This window comes from Protopterus annectens, chromosome 9.part0 (genome assembly GCF_019279795.1).
Source record: "Protopterus annectens isolate FY-2018-M chromosome 9.part0, PAN1.0, whole genome shotgun sequence".
Taxonomy (NCBI): Eukaryota; Metazoa; Chordata; order Ceratodontiformes; family Protopteridae; genus Protopterus; species Protopterus annectens.
Window position 1 is genome coordinate 2,164,714 of NC_056743.1, and position 24,705 is coordinate 2,189,418.

The 24,705-nt window shown below is 42.3% G+C and overlaps 1 protein-coding gene across 1 annotated transcript in view; it reads right to left on the minus strand.

Annotated features, from left to right (window-relative positions):
• PPFIA1 (PTPRF interacting protein alpha 1) overlaps positions 1-24,705 on the minus strand; it is a 2,891,353-nt gene that overhangs the window by 1,920,145 nt on the left and 946,503 nt on the right. Inside the window, exon 8 of the mRNA XM_044082514.1 lies at positions 19,580-19,726. Within this exon, the coding sequence (XP_043938449.1) occupies positions 19,580-19,726 (147 nt within the window). The remainder of the gene's footprint in view (positions 1-19,579; positions 19,727-24,705) is intronic.

Sequence of the window (24,705 nt, forward strand, 5' to 3'; positions counted from 1 at the left end):
AATCTGGAACAATGAGGATGGCCTTTGGTCTCTCCTCCCTTATTTTGATCAGTACCTTGGGAATAAGAGGCAGAGGAGAGAACGCGTATACAAAGAGTGAGTTCCAGGAGAAGGTCAACGCATCCACCTTCCACGCTAGGAGGTAATACTCCCTGGTACAGAACTTCTGCAGTTGGTGGTTGAGGTGCACAGCAAAGAGATCCACCTCCAAAGTCCCCCACTCCTGAGTGATTTGCAGAAAGATTCCCCTGTGGAGCTGCCATTCATGGGGGTCCATTAAGTTTCTGCTTAGGTGGTCTACCAGAGTGTTGTTGACCCCTGGCAGGTATGGGGCAATTAGGTGTAGACCACATGGAGGCAGCTGTCAGCGAGAGGTTCATGGTTAGCCTGCACAGGGGGTAAATTGGGTCCCCCCCACCCGTTTGTTGATATACCACATTACTGTGGTATTGTCTGTTTTTATATGGAGAACCCCCGGCCTGAGATGGGGTTGGAAGGATGTCATAGCCTTTTGCACTGCCATCATTTCTTTCTGATTGATATGTAAGGGAAGGTGCTGGGCATCCCAAAGACCTTCGGGGCATCAGCCTGTTAGGTGAGGCATCGGTGGTGATGGTCTGGCTGGTAGGGGGGAGGAGGATGAAGGGAAAATCCTTGTTCTTGGCACAGGCCTCTGCCCACCAGAGAAACTTGGCCCTTATACATGGGATCAGAGGGAGAGAGGTCTGTAGAGACAGAGTGCTGACACCAAAGGTCTTTAGATATCACTAAAGTTTTCTCATGTAAAACCTAGCCAGAGGAATTAGAAGGATGCAAGATGCCATGTACCCTAGGGCTTGCATGAACTTCCTTGCAGTGAGGTGACTTCTGAAAGCCAGCTGGGTAAAGTAGAGAGGCAGAAAGCTCTGCTTTTCTGGGGATAGATAGGCCATTTGGGATGCTGTGTCTAGCAGAGCTACCAAGAAAATGATCTTCCTGGTGGGAGATTATTTTGATTTCTTCTCGTTGATGGTGAACCCTAAGGAGGTTAGGAGGGATTTGACAAAGAGAAGGTCCTGCAGCAGCTTTTCTTTACACTCTGCTTGAATGAGGCAGTCGGTCAGGTAAGGATAAGATAAATCGGTATATTTCTCTGTCAGCAAAATGCTATGGCCAGGGCTAAGCATTTGGTGAGTACTCTGGATGCAGTAGACAAGCCAAAGGGCAGCGCAGAGAACTGAAAGTGTTGTGATCTTGATCTACAGTGCAGGAATTTCCTGCATGATTCCCTGACAGGGATGTGGAGGTTGGCATCTTTTAGGTCTAGGGTCACTAGCCAAGCGTTTTCTTGTCAGCATAGGCAGCAGCTGCTGCAAAGTTAGCATTTTGAATCTGGGGACCACCAAGGAGGTTTTCAGAATAGATAAATCCAGGATGGGGCACCTAGTGCCCTCTTTCCTGGGAACAAGGAATAGCATAGAATAAAAGCTTTTGCTTGTTTGATCTGAGGGGACAAGTTCGACTGCCCCCTGGGATATGAGAGCTTGGACCTGTTTCAATGCCTCTGCCCACTGATTTGGAGGGAAGTCTGGGTACCGTCTTGAAATTGGGAGTTTGCTGAAGGAGAATTTGTATCCCTGAAAAATTATCTTTAAGACCCATTGGTCCTTTGTTACCGAATCTCAATTTTCGTTGATGAGGGGGAGCCTTCCTACTAGCTTTTGTTGAGTGAAGGGAGGGCAGCGGGGGGAGTCATTGGGAGTTTTTGCCATAGAAGGGTGGCTTAGAACTCCCTGCCTTTGGGGCAAAAGTGGTCCACTGTTTGCTTCTCTGCTGGCCCTGGGATAGGGGCCTGGATGGTCTGTCCCTGCAGGGCTTACCTTGGCCTTGTCTGCTAGGTGCAGGGAAGGACCAGTGCTTAGAGGGAAAGTTCCTGCTGAACCTGGGAGGTTGAACCTGAAAGAAATATTTTACTGTTTGCACAGATTTTGCTTTGTCTTCCATCTTTTTAAGCAACTCTTCTGCTTTTACTCCAAACAAGCGGTCCTTATCCAGGGGTGCATCAATAAGTTTAGACTTGACATGATCAGGGAGAGGTGGTTCCTTCAGCCGTGCATGTCTCCTAATGACAGATCCTGACACTGCTGCCCTGCTTAAGGCTTCTAGGACGTCATATCCACAGTGTACATGAGTGTTTGGCCACTTGACAAGCAGAGTACAGTAAATCTGCTAACTCTTTTGAATTGGCACAGTCAGGAAAGGTAGAAATCTTTTGTTTTAATAGTTTCAAAGTGTGTTGTTGATATTTTAACATATGGAACTGATAGCTGAGTGCTCTGATAGCTAAGGTTGCAGAGGTGTATACATTTTTACCCCATCAGTCCAGAGCTCTGGAATCCTTGTCAGAAGGAATAGGATTCTTTGCAGAACTAGTCTTAGCTTCTTTAGGTCCCTGTATAATGACGTCTGGGTCTACAGCAGGATTTCTGTAGAGGTATTTGTAAGAATCCGGTACTCTAATACCTGTCAGTTTACTGGGAGCAGGCGGGAGGGTGTCAGGGGCTAAGCTGGATTCATGGAAAACATCATCCACACTTCTAAAATAGGGGGGATGGCCAGGGGTCTGTGCTGGGGCAGGTCCAGAAACGCTCTAAGTATTTTCTTAGACTGGGGGAAGTCCTAAGATTCCCATTGGAAATGTTCCCTGAGGGTGTGAAGGGTTTCACCAAAGGAAAGGTCCTCTGGAGGGGAGGCAGAAGGGATGGATTCCTCTGCATCTGAATCCTCATAAGCAGTCAGAGGTTGCTGTTCCTCTTCAAAATCTGAATAGTCTGATTCCTCAGAATCCTGTTCTGTCATAATTTCTGGAGAAGGGTGCCTTTTCCGTTGAGAAGCTGTGGCCTGACTACCCCAGATAAGGGAGATGAGATCCTCTGCCATTTTAAGCATTTGTGCTTGGGGTGGTGGAGCAGGAGCAAGATGGTGGCTAGAAGCAGACTTTCTAGGAGTGGCCTGGCTTCTAGGCCTGAGAGAATTCATCGGTCTGAGAGAAACGGTAGTCAGATGAGAAGACGTTGGTTTCTGTCTAGATTCGGTAGTGTAAAAGGACTCCTCGGAAACCGGTGCCTGCGTCGCGGCTCCGGACCAACTGATGCAGAGACCGCCAAAGGCTTGGAAGACTACTAAGACTTCTGTGGCATACCGGACTCCGAAAGGGTCTTGGTAGAGGCCTGCATAGATAATGAATCGGGCATCAGGGGCTGCGAAAGCACCTCACTGAATTCTGGAGAACTGACAACCTGCTTAGCGGTAGAGTCGTCGGAAGTATTAGCCTTGTGTGGTCTGTCTCTATCTTTATCTCTGCGTTTTTTTGGAATGTCCATGGATTGTTGGCTGACGGATGCCATATCGGAATGCGAAGATGGAACAAGATAATAACTGTCTAAAATAAGAGCTCTTGGTGAATGGTTCTCGCATTAAAGAGGACACAGAACCGGCAATGGGGGATGTCGTGGTCTGGGTCTAAACATGTGACACAGTAAGAATGGAAGTCTCTGTGTGGGTTCTGCTTTCCACAGGCGAGACAATTGTTAATTTTTCAGACATCGGTTTGTGCAAGAAAAAAGGGTCCCCAACAGGGTACTTCGCTTTAGACATTTTCAGCTAAAATTCAAACTCTGGTAGCGACCGACCGGCACTTGTGTGAACTGCTTCTGCTACAGTTTCCATGGCAAGAAAGACTGATGTAATGACGTCGGCTGCCTTACTTTATAGTACCGATGATATGACGACAGACTACAGGTGACTACAGCCAATGCAGAAAAACACTGACTCTGGTATTTGGGCCAGCCGAGGGCTACCACAGCAGGGATAACCCACAGGTGATGACTGCAACAGTGAAACACGAAGAACATCCTACATTTTACATCCTGATTCCATATGTCACTCCATCCCATATTATCAACTTCTGAAGTATACCAAGAGATGGTTAGAAAGCTGTCCTGTTTTCTCATATCCCATCATTGCTAATATGGAATCATATGAATTCAGCTCTTGCCCCTTCTGCAGCTAGCCTTCTAGCACTGTTATGAAGCAGTTTAGCATCTGCCACATGCTTATCAAAACTGTTTACTGCTACCTCATAATGACTCAGTAGTATACGAGGTATAAGTATTTACTGAACTTGGAGGTAACTCTCTGACACCAGAGTCCATTTAGTAAGCACCATACACACTTAAATACAGTACAAAGCACCTTCACAAATCTAACATACACTGAGGTTGGTAATGGTACATTACATAATTATCCCAGAAAAAGGACCATGAAACATCACAACTAGTTTACATTTTAACACTCCCAGTTCTACAACGAAACCCCCACTCAATACACATACCTCAAAAGTCATAAGGGTATGGACTCCAAGCCCTTAAGGTTCACCGAGACTGCAGTCCATTGGTAAAGTTTTAGTACTGGGTGACCATACTTTTAAACATAAGGACACCACCTTCACCAGGCTGGATAAGAGTAGGGCAATATGCCTAGCTGTTGTTCTTGAGCTAGGATTTGGGACTTAATATTGAGGGCTAAACAAAAGAGAACCCACTGAACAGTTTAACTGGTAAGGTAATAAAAAAAAAATCAAGAGTCATAAAATGCCTCCCAGTACAACATACATCTGACCGGTCCTAAGTTGCCTTGGAAATTAAGAAGTCACAACAGTCTCACATCATTTAAAAAGTAATGGCTATGCTATACTGGAAGGACTGCTACATGGCTTGGATGGCTGAAAAGGCCTAGTGCCCAAAACTGAGCTTATTGTGCTGAACTTTATTCCACAGCTACTAGGGTTTTGTGAAACTTAGGCTGCAGTATTCTCCAAAATGTGTTAAGAATAAGTCTATTTAGATGCAGTAAGTTATTTTGCTATCAACAACCTGATTAAAATCATTTATTTGCCAAGTGTAATCAATAACCAGCTAATATAGTTAATTGTTTTTTTATATGATTTGCCTGATTTTCTGTTAAATGAACACTTTTTATATATTCAGTACTAAAATATTATATATTATGGCTGCTCTTTTATTTTTTAGTTTATAAAAACAAACTCAGCAATGCTGTAACTGATGATACCAGTCTTTTTTTAAAGTGAGGCCGAGAGGCTATAAGCTACCAAAACTTAATTACATGGTTGGATCACTGGAAGAGTGTTCAGCAACAGACTCTGTTGTCAAACTGTTTTGGCGGCTGTCAGCAAGTAACAAGATCAGAAAGTGGTTCTGGAGCTGGAGAGCTATCAAAGTCTCTCCTGGGTATAAAAGTGACAAAGCTTTGGTCAAATCTCTGCTACTGTTGGTAATACTGCAGTAGAAGGCATGGTGCTAACAACCAGTAATTGTAATACTATTCTGTAGCTCTACAGTGTAAAGCTTATCTGGGTGATACAGGTATTGACCATAAGCTGAGGCAGCAGTGCACATCTGCCATATGCTCTTAAGGTTAACCACCTCCTTGCATATTTAATTGGTGACCAATGGTGCGGATCATAAGAATGCAACTCATAACGGTCATAAATCTATGCCAGCAGCAGAGGATTCAAGGCTCATACTCCTGTACCATATGTAATTGTATTAGTTTATAATGGCAACCTCTCAGTACTAGTGTGGCTGCTGATACTTCACTTTTGTTTTCGTAGAGAGCCTTTCTGACTATGAGCTACCACAACTTAATAAACTGACTGACTGGTTCAGTGCAAGGGTTTTCAGTAAATGAAACCATGCTGTCAGATTAGTCTGATTGGTGTCATCAAGAACACAGGATGCAGGAAAATATTACTTGGTAGAGGCATCTCTAATCTCCTCATGAAAAACTGTGTCTGTAATAGTTTAGATCGGCACTCAGCTACTGTTGATAAAACTGCACTAGAAAATGCACAGGGCTCAGAATGTGGTGGGTGAAATCTTAGTGAGCTAGTGATTATATCTCTGTTCTGCTCTGTAGCTGTACATAGTAAAGCTTATTTAGGTGTAGCAGGTGCTGGTCATAACAAGAGGCTGAAGTGCACACCTTTCTGTATGTTCTTAAGTTTATCAACAGTTGCATATTTATTTGGTTATCAGCAGTGCAGATCATGACAATATTGCCCCAAGAGTTGCATACATACTACTATACAGCAATGCAAACTAACATACACCCCCCACATAACCTCTAGAAACTTCCTAACATACCCCCCCCAATAAATGTCCATTGACACATAGGGACACAAATGGGTTGGACTGCATGGCTAGGCTTATAAAGGCCATGCTAGTAACTAGCCTACTATGAAACTATGAACGATAAATTGGTGTCACTAGTGCAGAATTTAAGGCTTGTATACCTGCACCTGACAAAATGGTGGCTGAGGTAGGATTGCAACTATTATATTTTAAATAAATAAATCTCACAAACTAATGGATGTGGTAGGCTTACAAGACTTTAAGCAACTTATCACTTATAAACTGGCAAGAGAAGTGCAGCATTTAAGGCATATACTCCTGCAGCTCACATAAATGATTCCAAGCAGAATGTGACGCAAACTCTGCAGTTTTGCACCTCACAAACTATACAACAAAGCATACATTAGAAATGAGGAAATGGGTCTATATTGAATCAGCGAACGCTTAAAAAAGCGAACGCTGATTCATCAACCCTATCTGAGCGAAAGCTGACAATCCCGAACACCCGGAACAGCGATTTTTTTTTCCAGGGAAAAAAATCACTGGGCCGGTTAAGGGAGTTTGTCATTTCCTCCACTGCGGTGCGATTTCGGAGTTGGTATATTTAAGTAGGGGGGTATGGAGGCGAAGCCCCCCACATTAAATACTGTTTTAAGTTTTTTTTAATTTTTTTTTTTTATGGAACAGCGATTTTTTCCCCTGGGTAAAAAATTGCTGTTCCGAGTGTTCGGGATTGTCAGCTTTTTGTTAACTAGGGTTGATGAATCAGCATTCATTTTTTTAAGCGTTTGCTGATTCAATATAGACCCGAGGAAACTTAGGTGGGTGTAGGAATCACCTACCTTTATAAGGCTGGCTTATGTCAGCAAGCAGGACTGAGGCACAGCAAAAACAACAATGTTTTAATGACAGGTGACTACTGTCAGACACACTGACTCAACACTCACAAGGCTGGACAAGGGAAGGGTTACAAGTGAGCTGTCTTACAGGTGCCTGGATTTTTGATGTTAGAAGGGCCCCAGGTACCCTAATGCCTGACAAATATAACTTTGACACAGTAGTAAGCCTGTGTGGGAGTGACTGACTTGGGGTGCTAATTCCTGTGGGACATGTAAACACCTGATAGAAATTTTTATGCACATTACAAATTCATGTAAGACACTGGTCCATAGTGGAATCCTCCCTTCACCTCAAATAATGTCCAGCTGCAAAGAAAAGACAACTGTTTTCACTAACCAATTCAACAACTGATATCAATCTAGAGGGATCCAATGTGCCAGCTTGGGAAGAGATGCATAACTGTCAAGCTTGACCTAGCCTACATATCTTCCACTGCCTGATCTTAAGGCACTCCTGTATTTGGAAAGCATACATGTTTGCATAGGATCACAGGGGGTTACCAGGCTATTTGGCCATGAGGCCCTTATAAGCCTAGCCAAGAGTTTAGCCCATGTTTAGACAAGTTAGCACCCAAAGCCCATGTCCAGCAGGGACACAGGTGGAATCCTAGGGGTGTATTTTCCGTTTCCCATCCAGTTATCCAGGTTGCACTTAAAAAGGGATAATGAGGTACTCTGCTTGACATGGAGAGGGAGTCTATTCCACAGATGGGGGAGTTTCTGGGACACAAATCTGTCCCGCCACCAAGCCCTATTGATATCACAGACCAGGTTGAGGTCGAGCGTATGAGTTCCTCAAGTAGAACTTGACTTGTGGATATGCAACAGCCCCATCAAGGTGGGGTTTGAGATTGCTTTGTATGCCAGACAGATGTCACCTCTGAAGAGTCAGTATGAAACTGAGTAGAGGGACACTGCTTTTAGCCTACCTGTGTAGGGTAGATGTTTGAGGCTATGAACTCTCCTGGTGAAGAACCTCTGTGGTCTCAGAACATCCCACTCCAAAGGACCGCCCTTCCAAAACTGGAACCAGGAAAGAGTCCAAAACTACCAGGGTTCTGATAGCCAAGGACAGTCCCAAACAAACAGCTGGTACTGAGCCAAAGCCCTCTGAACTGACAGCTGAACTATGGCCCCCTGAGTCTATCGGTTCTGAGGGAGCCGAAGATATTGGAGCTGATCCCAGTACCAAAGGAGGAGCCTTCTGTTGGCACAGCAGCAGCTGGAACCGGGGTAACTGAAGTGTTGGGCTCCAAACCCAAAAGGGGAGGTCAGAGGAGGAGTCCTGGGAGAACACACCTCATCTCTGAGATGGAGGGGGTCTGAGCTGGTGCGGGAAGATGCCCAAAGATGATCCACTAATCTCACCACGTCTACCTCGGAAAGACTTCTGGTTGATCAGACTGACATCCCTGAGGAAGACTCAGGCCTATCCACAAATGGACTGGGGAGTTGACCCAAAAAGGGGTCTATAGAGGAGGAGTATCTTGTTCTGGGAGGTACAAATGCTTCATGCTTTGTCACCATATGCTGTGGACCAGACAGGGAAGTCGGAACTGAGTAGGAGATCATAGAGGCCAGCACCAATGAAACTGTCGGTGCCGATACTAACAAGGTCAGTGCCGAGGTAGCCAAGATTGGTGCAGAAACCGTTGGTACCATGGAGGTCATGACTATTGGTGCCAAAGGCTATTTCACAAGTTTTGGGACCTTCCTCTTCTGTTCCGAAGAGGCTGAAGGAACCAGAGACTTATGCCTTTTGGAGTCTGGTGCCAATGGTGAGCTTGGCACTGAATAACTTCTCTTTTTTGGTTAGAGTTTAGAAGACTCTGGCTTAGAGATGGCTTCTTCAAAGGAGGATTTTAATAACCCCTTTAAAAAATGCTTATTTTGGTGCTCTGCCAAGGTTTTAGAACTAAAATCTTGGCAGATCTTAGTTTATAGATGAACTACACCCACGCAATATACAAAGGAAAGATGCCAGTCAGAGTTGGGCATCTTTCTTCCACAATCTTGTCATTGCTTAAACCCAGATGTGCCTTTTTGCTTCTCCTCCATTTTAAAGAAATCACACACAGACTCACATTGGAAAGGAGAGGAAAGAAGAAAAAACTACCAACAATGGTAGGGAGAAATACCTATAAAGGTAATCAGAGAGAAATACCTGCTTACTATATGCTTAAACTGGGATGTAACGCAATTCCTTATAGTTCACAGCCACGCAGCTGCTACAGTGTAGTAATACCTTGTACTACAGATTCTGTTTTAGTTAGACTGTCCCTATGTTACAGTCACAGCTCACCCAGGCCAAGCTGGATATTGTACATTAATTGTGGTTGGCTACTGTATACATGATTAGATGTTTGCTGCATTTGTCTGAACATATGTTTCAGTGTCACATTACTGCTTTGGGTTTTTAATTTAACTGAGTAACTGTAGTGCTGTTAGGCTGTGTTACCTATTTCCTTTCCACTCCTTTCTTATATTTCACTAATTATAAAGACATTCCTATCTCCTCTAGCACTCTCCTTGTCAGCTTTTCCTAATCTTTTTTTTTTCTTTCCATTTACAGTTCTCAGGTAAAACAAACACTGAGGCATCCCTACAGCAGTTTTCTACCAGCAAGATGCGTCTGCAAAAGTCTGTGGCCGGTTTACTTAAATTAAAGGCAGCATTACATTGTATGTTAATGCTTTAATCCTTCTAGGACTGTAAATTTCATTAGAATGTTTTCAGGGAGTGTACACTACTGGTAATCCCGACCCCCATCCCTGCCAGAGTATATACAATTAACCAACCGTGAGATAGCGAAGATCTACATAACATCAAACTGGATAGGTTACTTCGAGCACAAAAAGGGAAACTAACTAGGCTTAAAATGGCCTGCAAGGGTAGCTAGCTTAGTGCTTACCTCTGAACCTATAAGGGTAGCTACCTTAGTACTTACCACTGAACCTATAAGGGCAGCTAGCCTAGTACTTACCCCTGAACCTATAAGGGTAGCTAGATTAGCACTTACCACTGAACCTATAAGGGTAGTTAGCCTAGTACTTACCTATGAACGTATAAGGGTTACTAGCTTAGTACTTACCCCTGAACCTATAAAGGTAGCTAGCCTAGTATTTACCTATGAACCTATAAGGATAGCTAGCTTAGTACTTACCACCAAACCCATATGGGTAGCTAGCTTAGTACTTACCACTGAACCTACAAGGGTAGCTAGCTTAGTAGCTTAGTACTTACCCCTGAATGTATAAGGGCAGCTAGCCTAGTACTTACCCCTGAACCTATAAGGGCAGCTAGCTTAGTACTTACCCCTGAACCTATAAGGGCAGCTAGCCTAGTACTTACCCCTGAACCTATAAGGGCAGCTAGCCTAGTACTTACCACCGAACCCATATGGGTAGCTAGCTTAGTACTTACCACCAAACCTATAAGGGTAGCTAGCTTAGTACTTACCACTGAACCTATAAGGGTAGCTAGCTTAGTACTTATCACTGAAACTATAAGGGCAGCTAGCCTAGTACTTACCTCTGAACCTATAAGAATAGCTAGCTTAGTACGTACCACTGAACCTATAAGGGTAGCTAGCCTAGTACTTGCCTATGAACCTATAAGGGTAGCTAGCTTAGTACTTACCACTGAACCTATAAGGGCAGCTAGCTTAGTACTTACCACAGGAACCTATAAGGGCAGTTAGCTTAGTACTTATCACTGAACCTATAAGGGCGGCTAGCCTAGTACTTGCCACTGAACCTATGAACCTACAACTGCCTTCGTCAGGCCTATAATACTGGTTGGCTCCTCTGAAACTGCAAACACTCCAAGCTGCTACCATCCTAACCATCAGCAATGAGGTTACTGAACAAACCACTGTCTCTTCTTATTACTCCTGACTATCTATAACCCTGAGTTTAGTTGTTTGTTTGTTGTGACATCCAGCACAGCAAAATGAGAATAGTACACTGTGTCCCTGCCCTACCAAAGATGGGAGAAGGCACCACCCTGTGAGCATACTCACCATGACAGCAGACGTTTAACCAGAGATGGGAGAAAGCACCACCCTGTGAGTGCACTCACCATGACAGCAGACGTTTAACCAGAGATGGGAGAAAGCAGCACCCTGCGAGTATACTCACCATGACAGCAGATGTTTAACCAGAGATGGGAGAAAGCACCACCCTGTGAGTGCACTCACCATGACAGCAGACGTTTAACCAGAGATGGGAGAAAGCACCACCCTGAGTATACTCACCATGACAGCAGACGTTTAACCAGAGATGGGAGAAAGCACCACCCTGTGAGTGTACTCACCATGACAGCAGATGTTTAAGGAACAATTTGCTACAGCACTAAGTCATAATATTTGGAGTTGCTCACCAGTGAAGCTACATTTAAATGGGCATTTTTTCCCCATAGTGTTCCAGTTCCCCTACAGAACACAAATCCTTCCAGTGACATCAGACTGTGCGAGTGTATACCTGTGCACTTGTGTGCACACGCATTTGTCTGTGCCCATGTGCGCGTGTCTGTGAGAGACTGAGTGCAGCTGTCCCAGACATAAGCACTAGTGACTTGCAGTCACACCAGTTCTTCTGATTAAAAAAACCTTGCAGGTAATGTGCTTGTGGAAGACTAAATATTGTCACACATGGTGAATATGACAAGAACTAATTAAGGAGAATAATGCAGACATTTATTATGAAAAGCAACATAAAAACATGTATCAGCAACTACAGGAAAGTATATGTGTATCTTTACTACTCTCTTTCTTGAATATGGTGAGCACAATCAAACAACTGTACTTTGCCATAATCACAGTCTTCACGTACCATCTTGAACTTTCTCTTTTCCAAGTCTGTGGGAATGTCATTTGCAGGTCTTACTAAAAATGGCCCATCTAAACAGGGATATCCAATACATCAATAATGACACCATCTGCATAGAATTCTGTTCTTAGCCAAGCAAGTCTTCTCATACACAGTGCTGCTCTAGTGGGCCAAAAAGGCATAGACAGTAAGCAGTTACACACTAAGACGGGATCTTAAGCTCATGGCCCACAACCCCAAAGGTGGAGTGAGAATACACTTTCATTTACTCATTCATCCTTTGTCCCATTAGAATAATCAAAGAATCAATGAATGAGTGCTATAAAGTAAGACAGGACATCTTTTTCATCCCTCCTCTCACAAAGTAACAAGACATGGTTGCCAGTATGTTTTCTCTTGCAACTCATCTCTGTGCTTATAAGCACAATTAATAAGAAAATAAAATATACTCTCATATTCAGGAACAGCTTTTCTCTTACAGGTATTTTTACCAACAAGACAAGCATCTGTAGACAGTGGTAGCTCCATGAATTGCCACAGCAGTAATCTTTTTTTTACCCTTTTTTTTCTTTTTTAATAATTACAGTTATCTAGGTGGGTGTGTGTTTCAGAATGACAGCAGCAAATTGAAATACAATATTGTGGTAATTAGTTCTTTCACTTTCTTTGCAAGAATGAAAATGACTGGTAAAAGCAATTCTTTTGGGGGGGATTAGTCTGTGTGCATGATTTTTAGCATCCATTTAAGTTACAGTCAACTAAGGCAGATAGAACCTCTGTTTAATGTCGACAGCCACTCATAAGTGTGACACTCTCCTCATGGTGTGTACTGCCTATCACAGACTATAGGCTCTATACCTATTCAGTGGTTTTAAATTAGTTTTGTATGTTACTGCAGAAGCCTTTCTGGTTTAACGAGTAGAGTTAAGTGGGGAGGGGGGGCTGCAATCTTGTTGATTTGTCTAGAAGGTCTACTGTTAAACTTTCAGTGCTGCTTTTAATTTATCACTTGTGTAATGCTTTTCGCACAATGTTTATGTCATACAGCCCCAAGTCATGTCTGAAAACAGTCAGTTAATGATCAGTACACCTGTCCAGTTAACAAAGGAAAAATAAAAAATAACCCTATACTGATTTCCTTCTGCAAAAATAAACCTGTGCTGATTCCTCTCCACAAACTATCACCAATCCTCTACATGTTGCAGCCTATGTGGGCTGAGACCGTTAAAGGCTATACTCTCCCTGATCTGTGCCATGCTACATTCTGTCTGGTGACACACTGCTAGCTAATCATCAGCTGTTTACAGCTGACTGGGGTACAGGGAGTTAAAAGATGCCTCCTTGTGGTACTTGCCCTATCAAACTGTGCCTAGTGACTAATGCTGTGCCTCCGTGGTGGCTAGTGATTAATGCCGGGCCTCCGTGGTGGCTAGTGATCAACACCGGGCCTCCTTGGGGGCTAGTGATTAACGTCGAGCCTCCGTGGGGGCTAGTAATTAACGCCGGGATTCCGTGGGGGCTAGTGATTAACGCCGGGCCTCCATGGGGGCTAGTGATTAATGCCAGGCTCTGAGGTATACAGCCTCTTTGGTATGCAGAGATAAAGCTCTGAGTGTGATGCAGACAATTCAGATCCAAGGAGGAGAAGATGGTAGTGAATATCCTGGGAGAGGGAACAAGCAAGACCCGCTGCTGTACCACCGAAGCCAGGTGTATTATCAGAACAAGGTGCAAAACAGCAACAACTGGGCCACGAAGAAGATAAGCCTATCAAACACTGAATGACTGTAGCTGCAGCCAGGTATGCACAATAGTGTGCATGACATATTGAAGCTGGTGAGCACAATCATGTCATTGTGGGTGGTTAAGGTTAGAGCACACAGACAAAAAAAAATACTCTAATGGCTGCCTGGAAGACAACCTCCCATGACCAACTCTCACCCCACATGGGAAGAAGTGCACTGTTTGGATCTTGCCCTGCACAGAAAATAAAACCACTAACTGATCACGAGAGGACTGACAACTGACAGGCAGTATGGAAGAAAAAGGATACAAATATCTAGATATGTGGCTTTATCCACATTAGACAACAGTAAAAGAATAACAAGAGACAGCTCTAACAATGGCTAGTTAAATTCACTACTGGATACTATCAGAATGTACAACTGCTCAAGCAGGTCTTGTAGAGCGAGACCCCATGGTGTCTGCTTTCACAATGGAGCATTTTGAAATTACTTCAATTACTCTGTGTTCAGTTAGTAAATTATTATTAACTGCAAGTCTCACAATGTCAACACTAATCTACACCGAGTGTCCCAGGACTGCTTTAGCTACATCATGTGACTGCAGAACAGTAGCACAGGCTACCATTTACTGTGGCTTTTATAAACTACTCACTACTTGATATCGGAACACATTGCTGATCAGGCTGGCTGAGCAGACTTTGACCTCTATAGTGTTTCCTTCGAAATTAGACTGCTGTATGTTCTTTTGGCAAAATTCTGTTATCAAAGTTCAGGTCACACAAGCCAGCATCATGGCACAGAGGGATAAAGTCTTCACTATGTCACAAGAGACCAGAGTTGATCTAGTAGCTCAACTGCTTTTAAAAGCTGGCTAGGGAGAATGGAGTGAGACGCCATTACTGTTTCTCCACCCTGGGGTGGGGGGAGCAGCTCTGCCTCACCAAACAGCTGACATCTAGTAGAAGCACAAGGTGTTCACCCAATGGAGTTCAACCCAGCATGCCTGGCCTGGGAGTACCCACCTCCCATTCAGCTAGAAAGAAATGGCAAATTGAGCAAAGGTATAGAAGCCACTCTATTTGGCAAAGTCTTGGGACACTAGAACAAAACACATATTTAACGATTCCAAAGCTGATCACCATGAACTGCTTAGGTTTGTGCACGTGCAAACTAACAGTCTTCCACAACTCATCACCATCTATCTTTCTATCTATTTTACTTATTTCAGCTTGTTAACTAGGTAAATATACTGGCTGTCAGACCCTTTTCAGCCAAGACCTGAGCACTGTAGTGCATTACAAATAAAACAGGTATACACTGGTTAAAATGACGATATAAGAGCATAATTAAAGCTTGTACAGACAATTAGCAATGGCAATTCACTTACAGGAAAACATCTTCAAGTCACAGTTTGTAGTATATAATTGTTCTACTCAAGAAAGCCATTAAGACATGAAATACAAAGTTAGCTCATCTCTAAAGCATTAGCATTTGGTGGTGTTAAACAGGTGCACTTTTAATTTGTATTTTCTGAATTACTCTAAAGTAAGTGCTTAGCTGTCTGACTTTAGAGGGCACTTTATTCCAGCTGATTACTCCTAACTTTTTAAATGCTCTATCCCCATGCAGGTTTTGAATTATGGTCCTCTAAGATCTCTCTGCCAGCGTGTAGTTAATCTGTTTTATATGCAGTTTTGTTTTGCGGAGGCAGTGCCACTTGTGGTAAGTTTACAGATTTAGTTGCAAAGTGGGAATACTGCTCTTTCAGTTACTGGTAAGTATTAAGTTGGTAGTGGTGCATCTATAGTTGGGCTAGCAAAGCTAAACAGCTGATTCTTTTAACAGTGATCTGCATCATTCTTGTATTAGTACCTGAGCTGAAAGCTAACAGAGGTAGTCCATATTCTAGTATTGGAATTAGTAAGTTTTTGGCTATAACCATTCATGCTGTAGGGGTACGGACAGTTCAGCTTGTATTAGGTTATTTGTGGCACTGCATGCTTTTAAGGGGATTCCTAGGTATTTTTGTTATGAGTCTAGATCATAGGTGAGTGAGTACCAGGCTACTGTCCCTGATAAGACATTTTAAACTCAGCCATGCGTCCCACTTGTCACCCAGCTGCGTTAGTGCACAGGTGTTTAACTATCCTTGACATAGGTATATTTAAATGCTTTTCATCTGTAGTGGGTTATTTTGTTTGCGTCTCGCCTTCAGTGTATTAGGGGTCATTACTGTAAGGTGCTGCATTTAAGCACTGCCACTGTCCATTAGAAGAATAGGGATCACTCCTGGGGAACATTCCCCATTTCCCATCCACTGGTAGGAACCACTGCAGACAGTCCATCTGTTGGATGCGCCTGGTAAGGTACAAACTAAACTGGGCATTGTACTCAATGACAGCTCTGATAAGTGCTGAATACAGTGGAACAGTGACTTCCTCGGACCTAGATGCCATATCTTTGTTTATAAGTTCCACAACATAGAATGATTTCCTTACTACTGTAGATACATGATACTCAAAGGCTAGATTATGGTCAATGTGTGTCCCCAATTCCCTGATGACTAGGTAGACTCTCATGTGTGTGATGTCACTATGGTAGTTACCAGGGGTGGTGGACTTACTGAATGATACTATTTTGCATTTATTTGCATTTAGTTTTAGTCCATGGATGTGTGTCAGCCGTTCTTGGAGAACGTTTGTGTCAGTGGGGAATTCTATGACTGCTTCTAATTTGCAATCATCTGCAAATCTGGTCAGTCAGAGGCCCTTGACATTGGCATTGACTTCAGAGAAGTAGATGTCAAAAATGACCCGTCCCAGGAAAGATCCCTATGGGATTCTGCTGGTGACTGGCCTCATTGTACAGGTGGACTCCCTAACTAACTCTCCTTCGACCGTTCTGCTTATGTTGCAGAATAGGCTGATGTCTCTGGACTGGTTATTTCTAATACAATTTGACTCACAAATGTGCAGCAGACCTATTAGTGCTACATGTGTAGATGCCTTACAAGCCAGGCACAGGTCACCTCTCAGTACACTGTAAGAGACAATACAGCAGCAAGGCTACAATGGGGGCCCGTACAGGCCAGGTCTCTTGTACTCACTATTCTTTCTGTGCCATGTCTCTTGTACTCACTATTCTTTCTGTGCCATGTCTCTTGTACTCACTATTCTTTCTGTGCCATGTCTCTTGTACTCACTATTCTTTCTGTAAGGAATCTATGGGAATGCTCCAGTCGTTGCAGGTGGGCATCGAACTCTATAATGAGAGCCAATTAAAGTGAACAATGACCTCTTCGGATCTAGATGCTATTCCCTTATTTATAAACTGAGTGATAGAAAATAAAAATCTAAACAAGCACTTGGTTTTCTTTCAGAAACATCAGATGCACTAAAATATCTTCACAGTAAAATGTTGTACTAATGATAGACATGCCTACATATGGGACTCACAGCAACATTTTTTTAAGAAGAAAGAGATCCCCAGGGCACTAAGGCATTAGGGTTGCAAAGGTGAACAAGTTCAAGGTATGGCTGCCACCCATCTCGTTACCAGTGGGGCACTCGCTGGTTAGATCAAATTATCACGTTGCCCGCTGGTTAAAGCATTTGGACTTAAAAAAAAAAAAAATCCCATTCTGTTGAAGCAGTGAATCACCACTGAAAAGCAACACTTACTTCCAGCTTTTCCATGGTGATTCAGTTATGTCATCAAGCTGGATCTGCAGACACAGCTGTTAGGTCTGCATGTTTAAACTTGTGCAGTGATTGGCTGCATTTTATGAAGGGGCAGGGAGTGGGACAGAAAGAGTCCTACAAAGCCCACATCTACAGAGTGCTTGCTTATTAACAGGTGTACGACCAGAAGAGCAGCAGTCGTCTCGAAAGGACTGACATTTGTTTTTCCAGTGAAAGAAGACTGAAATTAAGTTTTCCAGTGATCAGAACGCCTAAAGAGAATCCAGCACGGCAGCCAGCTCACTAGGAAGAAGGCAAGCGTGCAAGGCAACACACGGGGGGACTAAGCCAAGCCTGCAAGCCAGTCCAGTAAAGACGGTGACTGTAGAGGTATGTACAAGCAGTATTTTATTAAGTTGGAATATTGTGTTTTAAATAAATGTTTACTTTTTTAATGATCAGACACACTTAACAGTATTTGAATCTGTAGTGATGTAAACAGTATATACATATACACAACCATTTTTGAGAGGGAGGTTGCTGTACCTCATTCTTTGAATCTATAGTGGTTGTTCTGGGATGGATCATGCTTTTAAGATGGACCTTTTTTTATTTTAGTTATTTTATTTATTTTAAAACATTCAGACATTTATTGATAGGTTCAAAATTATCTAATAAGTGCCCTTATAAATCTTAATGCATACAGATTGTTTTTGAGGGGGTCTTTTATAAGTATAAAGTAAACATTCGACACATGTATGCATTGCTCTATTTAAGCTTATAATTTGCTTCTCACTTTAAATCTGTAATGATACTGTACACACACAAGAAAAATAGTTACGATGGTAAAAAGGAAATGTGCAAAAGTCTGTAGTTGCCAACATTGTCCATTTGTTTTAGGTAGAATTAAGTAAAATAATGCAGACAGGAAACTGAAATAGACAGCTGCCACTTAAACAAAACTGGATGTTGTTTTTTCTACATCTACTCAAGCCTTGTTGATTATTATTAATTTGTTGGATATTTTATATAATACAGTTGTTTTATGAAACTATATACATATACAAACATATATCTATATATATACACATATACATATATATATATATATATATATATATATATATGGGTCTAGGACACATGCTCGAATAGCATATGTCCGAATCACAAAACATCTAACACACATGCACGAAAGCGCTTAACATCGAAAAGCGCTTCCGTGTATGTGTAGTTAAAAAAAAATCTACATTTCTGCAGGGGGGCTTCACCCCCCTGCACCCCCCACACCCCTCCTACTTTTTTATTCTGACTCTGAGATTGCACTACAGTGGGGAAAAGGGAATTTTCCCTAACCCGCACTATAGTCTGATCTACGAAACAGGCACACATACACAGAAGCGCTTGTCGATGTTAAGCGCTTTTGTGTATGTGTGTTCGATGTTTTGTGATTCTCACATATGCTAGTTGAGCATGTGTCCGCATCCCATATATATATTTTACCTGGCTCATGATGTAATTAAAACAGTATGTTTTGTTTTATTCACTACACTTAATTTAGAATTGTTTTGATTACAAGTGTGTACAACCTTTTTTTTTTTTTTTTTTTTTTAATTAAAATCACTTTTAAATATTTTTTGGAAAGCCATTCAACAGTTATAATATAGTAAAATATTTAATCTTTGGTCCTGAAAATTATAAGCATCTCTGATCAATGGAATTTTGTAACTATCAGTTCAAAGCAATACTTGTGTACTCTGTAAAACTGAGAATGAAATGCCTGTTCACACTGAAAGCACACACAGAAGGATGCATGCAGGTTTCATTCCTTTAGCCTTTTGTAAGTAAACTAAAGGTATAAAAAAAATAAACATTACTAGTTACAGTCAAAAGTAAGATTTTCTGAAAATACAAATCCAACAAGGAAACTTAACACTGACACCAGCACAAGAAAGTTGCAAACATGTACACTGTATGAAATCTGAAGTTATGGACACAAGTTATGTGACTGAAAATGTCCAATTCATTTTTGGTAATCTACTTATGGATCCTTCAGTTTCTAAAAATATTAATAAAAACAACACACCAAAAATACCATCAGCCAAATCACAGAGCTAACCTGTCATCACATATGATGTACAGTAATACACACATCAAAGTGAGGTGATTTAGAACGTGTTCACACATCACAAGACACTGGTACAGTAAACATGTTACGCAGCACATTTCCCAAATCACCTGTCTGCACGAAGCTTCTTTGTTAGCAATTTCATTTTCAAGTTTATCGTTCAGATCATGCACAGACGTAGCTTCCCGTTGTGCAGCAAGGTACCGTTTCTCTAGTGTTGCTATTCTTTCCTCCATGTCTTCTTTCTGAGCCATAGCCTAAAAATTAATTAAAAATAAAGCATAGCAAGGTTAGTGTATTACAACTACTGTTTTAACAAACATTTCTTTCGGTCTCATTTTACATTTGTTGACCTGTAATGTCTAACTGGGAAGGCCCCATTTTCATTGCAGTCCTGAACAGAAACGCTTCAGAAACAGTACAGTACATAAAGCGAAGGTGCATTAGGAGCTCAACCTGATATGTAGTGAGAAGGCACACAATGCGATTACGCACAGAGTGAAGTGAGGACGTCTGCAGTGTACATAGATAATAAACAACAATCAAACAATATTAATTGTAGATGTTATCTGAAAGCATGCTGAAAAAATTATGCACTGGTGGTAAATGAAAGTTTCTTTTTTTTTCTTAACACACGTGATTGCATTACCCTCAGTTGTAGTGACAGACTGCTTTCTGCTGAAGCAAAACTTCCAGGGCTCTGAACTGCCATGAGTTAGCAGACGTAATGATGAATTTAAACATGTAATTAACTTTCTCTGAATAAGCTCTTTTCTCTAGTTAGCTGTTACTTTTCACTAACTGGCTAGATGCAAGCAAGCTTCTAATGAATTGCAATAAAGCAAATGTCAAGACTTTCTCAGCTGCTAAAAATCTGGATTTTGTACATTAACAGTAAGAAACACCAAAGGAAACATTACCTGCAATGTCAACCAGCAAAAATATCTAGGCCTAACACTTGACTTCTGCTAAATGACAGTAACCAGAATGACATCACCATGAGCAACACGTTTAGCCAGAGCCAAAACTGTCTGAATACCCAAAGGGAATACGCACTGCTTTTGATTACATTTCACTCCTAACACAAAACACAAAATTCAGACAGTGAAAATAAAATATTCAGATTTGATCTCCTACCAGATCTGAATACTCACCACTGCTTCTAGTAGAAATATTTTAACTGCCACCTCATTACTTGCAGAGCTACTTTAGTAGATACCCAGAGGCTGCTCCCCAAAACAATACTTCAGATAAGAGATGAAAGCTACTCAATTAGGAACAGCCGAGCAGATACCCTCATACTTGCACGACCTACAGTAATAAACTGTCACTGGAGAAAAAAAGTACAGTTTTGTACCTACCATAAATGTAGATGTCCGAACTGGATAGCATCTGCAGTCATAACAAGAGGGTTGTCCTGTGTCGCCTCTGTCCCTCTGCAGTCCGGCGTGGAACCCGGCGTCCGCCTCCGTGTCGCTCCGCCCAGCTCCACCCAACGCCCCTCTTGTTGTCTAAAAAGCAAAACCATTCAGCGGCTTTTCATTTCCCTAGTGTTTCTTGCCCCAGTCTTGCCCCTCCCTCTTGCAGGCTATAAAATACACCAATTGCCAATGTTTCCAAATAGAATAAGGTAATAACAAAATATATTGAATGTTCATATATACCAGATAATACAACAAGAAGACTATAAATTGTGCCATGGAACAGGTAAGTAACAGGAGGGAGGGGTACCACAGAGGGAAGGACAGAGGGGATTATGAGTCAGATGTCCTCCAGTTCGACATCTACATTTATGGTAGGTACAAACGTACTATGTCCTATGGTGTGAATTCTCCAGCCATAACAAGTGGGTAGAATACTCGGGATCTGGAGGGAGGAGGATAAAAGAGTATAATGGTGTGCACAGGATCCCTTTGCAGTACATATTATAGAAACCCTGCTCGATCTCCTGAATAGAGGAGAATATATAGTGGCTGGCAAATGTATGCACGGAGGTCTTGCAAGTCACTAATGTCTTTATTGCCTGCGTGAAGAAGGCTGGGTAGTGGCTGTTGCCCTTTGTAGAATGAGGTCTTATGTGGAAATGAATTGGTCTTCCATGGTGGAATGCATAAAGCATCGTGATTGGTATTCCTATCCATTTTCCATTCCTATCCATTTGGGTATTTTTTGAAATCCTTCCTGTTTTCCTAGCTACAAAAAGTTGGTCAGTCTTTCTGGTATTTTGCTATGTGTAGGTAAAGTAGCTGTGAGGCTAGCTATCTACATCCGATGTAACCTTTCTTTTGTGTATTCTGGGTGTGGGTGGGGTGGGAAGGTAGGCAGGTGGAGATAGTGGTTTGGCACTACTCTTAATACCCTGGTGGGCATACCCTCAGGATTGAAGTAGATGGACACTCTACTCTGGTTTTGGATTACAGGGGTTGCACCGCCTGCTGTTGCTGTAGTTCTGAAGGAAACCTTGCTTTTTTTTCTAGGCTAACCGGCTGTCCAAAAGAAGCAGGTGTTGTAGGTCTGCTGTTGCTGCTTTCCTCTGGATAACTGCCTGATCAAAGTCAACTTTCTAGGTCAATCCCAAGCTGTATTCTGTGGATTCCCTTTGAGGTTTTACATTCTGATTCCTCTTCGGAACTGGGCTGAATCTGAGCAAAGGGTGCGAAAAAATCAAAGCTGTATTCTGCTGGAAATAAGAAATGCATGCACATTGGATGGAGGAGCAGGAATAGCCTGATGAAAGAAGTTAGAAGTGATACTCCAGAATGTTTATAGGTTCTCCATGTTTGTCTGATCTTTTTTTTCCTCGTTCCTAAAATGACAAACCTTTATGTTTTCCAGCATTCCAGTTTCCTTCTTGTTTTAGGTTTGCGTTGCGTTTGCTGATCTTGTTCTCTTTAACATCAAAGTGATTAGCTGCTGCTATATGTGTGATGTTCCATGCAGTCAGTTGCAGCAGTTGCAGGGGTTTGGCCGGTTGGATGTATGTTGTTCTAGTTGTTAATCAAAGGTGGGATTTTTATGCTATACATGGTCTCGACATTGTCTTCAGTAGTGGGCTCCAGTGTTGTCTTGGCCAGTTTGGCATTATCAGGTTTATCCTTGGACGCTCTTCCTGATTTTAGCTGTTTGTGTATCAAGTTAAGAGAGGGGGATGGGATATGCTGGGCTAGTAATTTCCATCTGAAGCAGAGTGAGTCCACTTCGAGATGGTCCTTGGCAGTAATGTCCCAGCTTCCATTTTGCCTTGAGCAGATGGAGAGGTGATAATAGTGAATAGGGCATTCCCCATTTCTTCGAGATGGTTGAGAAGAACTTGATGTTATGTCTGAGTGCGGGTCCACTTCTCCAAGCTTAATATGTCTGCTAGAGTGAATGTTGTCCCCTTAGGATTGATGTCTTTGTATCTCGAATTTCTTAGCTGTCCTGTGTGGTGGTGCCTCCTGCCATCATTCTGCATAGGATGTATGAATGAGTGCCTCCCTGTTTGATGATGTACCACATGACTGTGGTGTTGTGACTCTGGTGATCAACTCCTTGATTGAGTGGCCTCTTGAACTTTTGTTTGAATGGTTTACTGCCAGCATTGTAGATTGATGTGCAGGTTTTGTTGATCCTGTGAAGTAGATTCTGGTTTCCTTTGTCCAGCATGGTATCCCCCAGGATGTGGGTCTGAAGCCGCCTGTTAGTCTGGTCTGGTTTTCTTGACATCTGCGAAAGGGTGATATAAAGTTTAGGGGGCATGCCTGAGTGCACCCATAGAGCCTCTGTTTTTAAGACCAAGATTATTCATGGAAAGATTGGGATTCTGTGTCTAGAACTTTTCTGGTTTATTTAGGTGTTCAGTTAGTTTCCTCATATGTAGTAAATGGGTGAAGACCTTTTGTATGCATGATGCCATGAAGCTCAATTTGCAGTACTTGTTCAGCCTTAAGCCTGCAACTTGTTCAGTTTTGTTAACTTTTGTTAGTTTGTTGGAAGTAAAAGTGTTGTTTCTGTGTCTTGTAATGCCATTTGTTGTACTGTGTTTTATTTGTAAGAATGTCTTTGTTTTCCCCCTGATCTTTGTTGACAGTCAGGTATGACTGTGTGAATTCCTGTTGTAGCAAGTAAATGACCCTTTTGTAATCTGTTGTCACAATGTTTTGTGTTCCCTGATAGCTTTTATTGTCCCTTGTAGCAGGGTAAATTTGAATTCTGTGTCTTGCAATGGTTGAATCCGCCAGATTAGCAGAATAGGATATCCAGCAGTGCCTAAGAGAAAGGGAAATGTTGAATTGATAGTGCTCTGATCAAGGGAAATCTGAGGTATCTTCTGCAGATTGGACTCCCAGGGACTTTGCAGGTATGCCTCAGGATCTAGATAGCAGCCAAGACTCTGCCCATTTTTTGGGTTGCTGAAGGTCCTGGGTCTGGATTTGGGGACAATGATGTATGTATTTAAGGTGGACAGGTCGAGAATTCTCCTCCAACTTTTTCCTTCTTTCTTTAGGGAATAGTCTGGGAGTTAGTTTGATTTCCTTGTCTCTTTGGTTGCTGGCACTGGTTCCAAGTGGTTGCTTTGCTAACTCCATTATCTGTCGAGAGCCTCTTGTTTTTGGTTGGAGTCTTTTTTGGCATTCCTTTGACTCGTAAAAAATAAGAAGTGAAACCCGCCTAGTGATCTATTGTTTGGTAAATCCACTTGTCTTTGTTACATTAAGTCTCTTTGGTAAAAAATAAGTTTAACTTCAGGCTGTCTGCTATTTAGTCCTGGTGCAGATTGCCACCTTAAGCTAGTCACTGGAGTTGGCGATGTAGTGGTTGTGGCTGTGTCTGTGCCTCTGTTGTGTCCTGCCACTGTCAGTCCTCTGTAGGCTGTCCCTCTGGAGCAGTTGTTTTCCTGCTGCGCCTATTCCTGCCCCTTTGAAATTTCTTTGACTTTTTGAAGGACCAATTTTTGGCAGGCCAGTTCCTGCTAAACCTTGGGGAACAAGGTGCAAGAAATAAACACAGTTTGAACAGATTTTATTTTTCTTCCATTTTTCTTCATTCTTTGCTGCAGGCCTTCCTTTGGCCTTCTTCTTCATCACAGCATCTAGCCTGTTAGCTTTAACATAATCCGCAGTTTGTTCCTTTAGCCATGCATGCCTGCAAATCACTACTAACCTGTTGCTGATCTAAATCTCTCCTCCATATCATCATGGCACACTATAAATTGGTTTTGCTAACCTGTAACTAACCATTTAAACTCTCTAATACA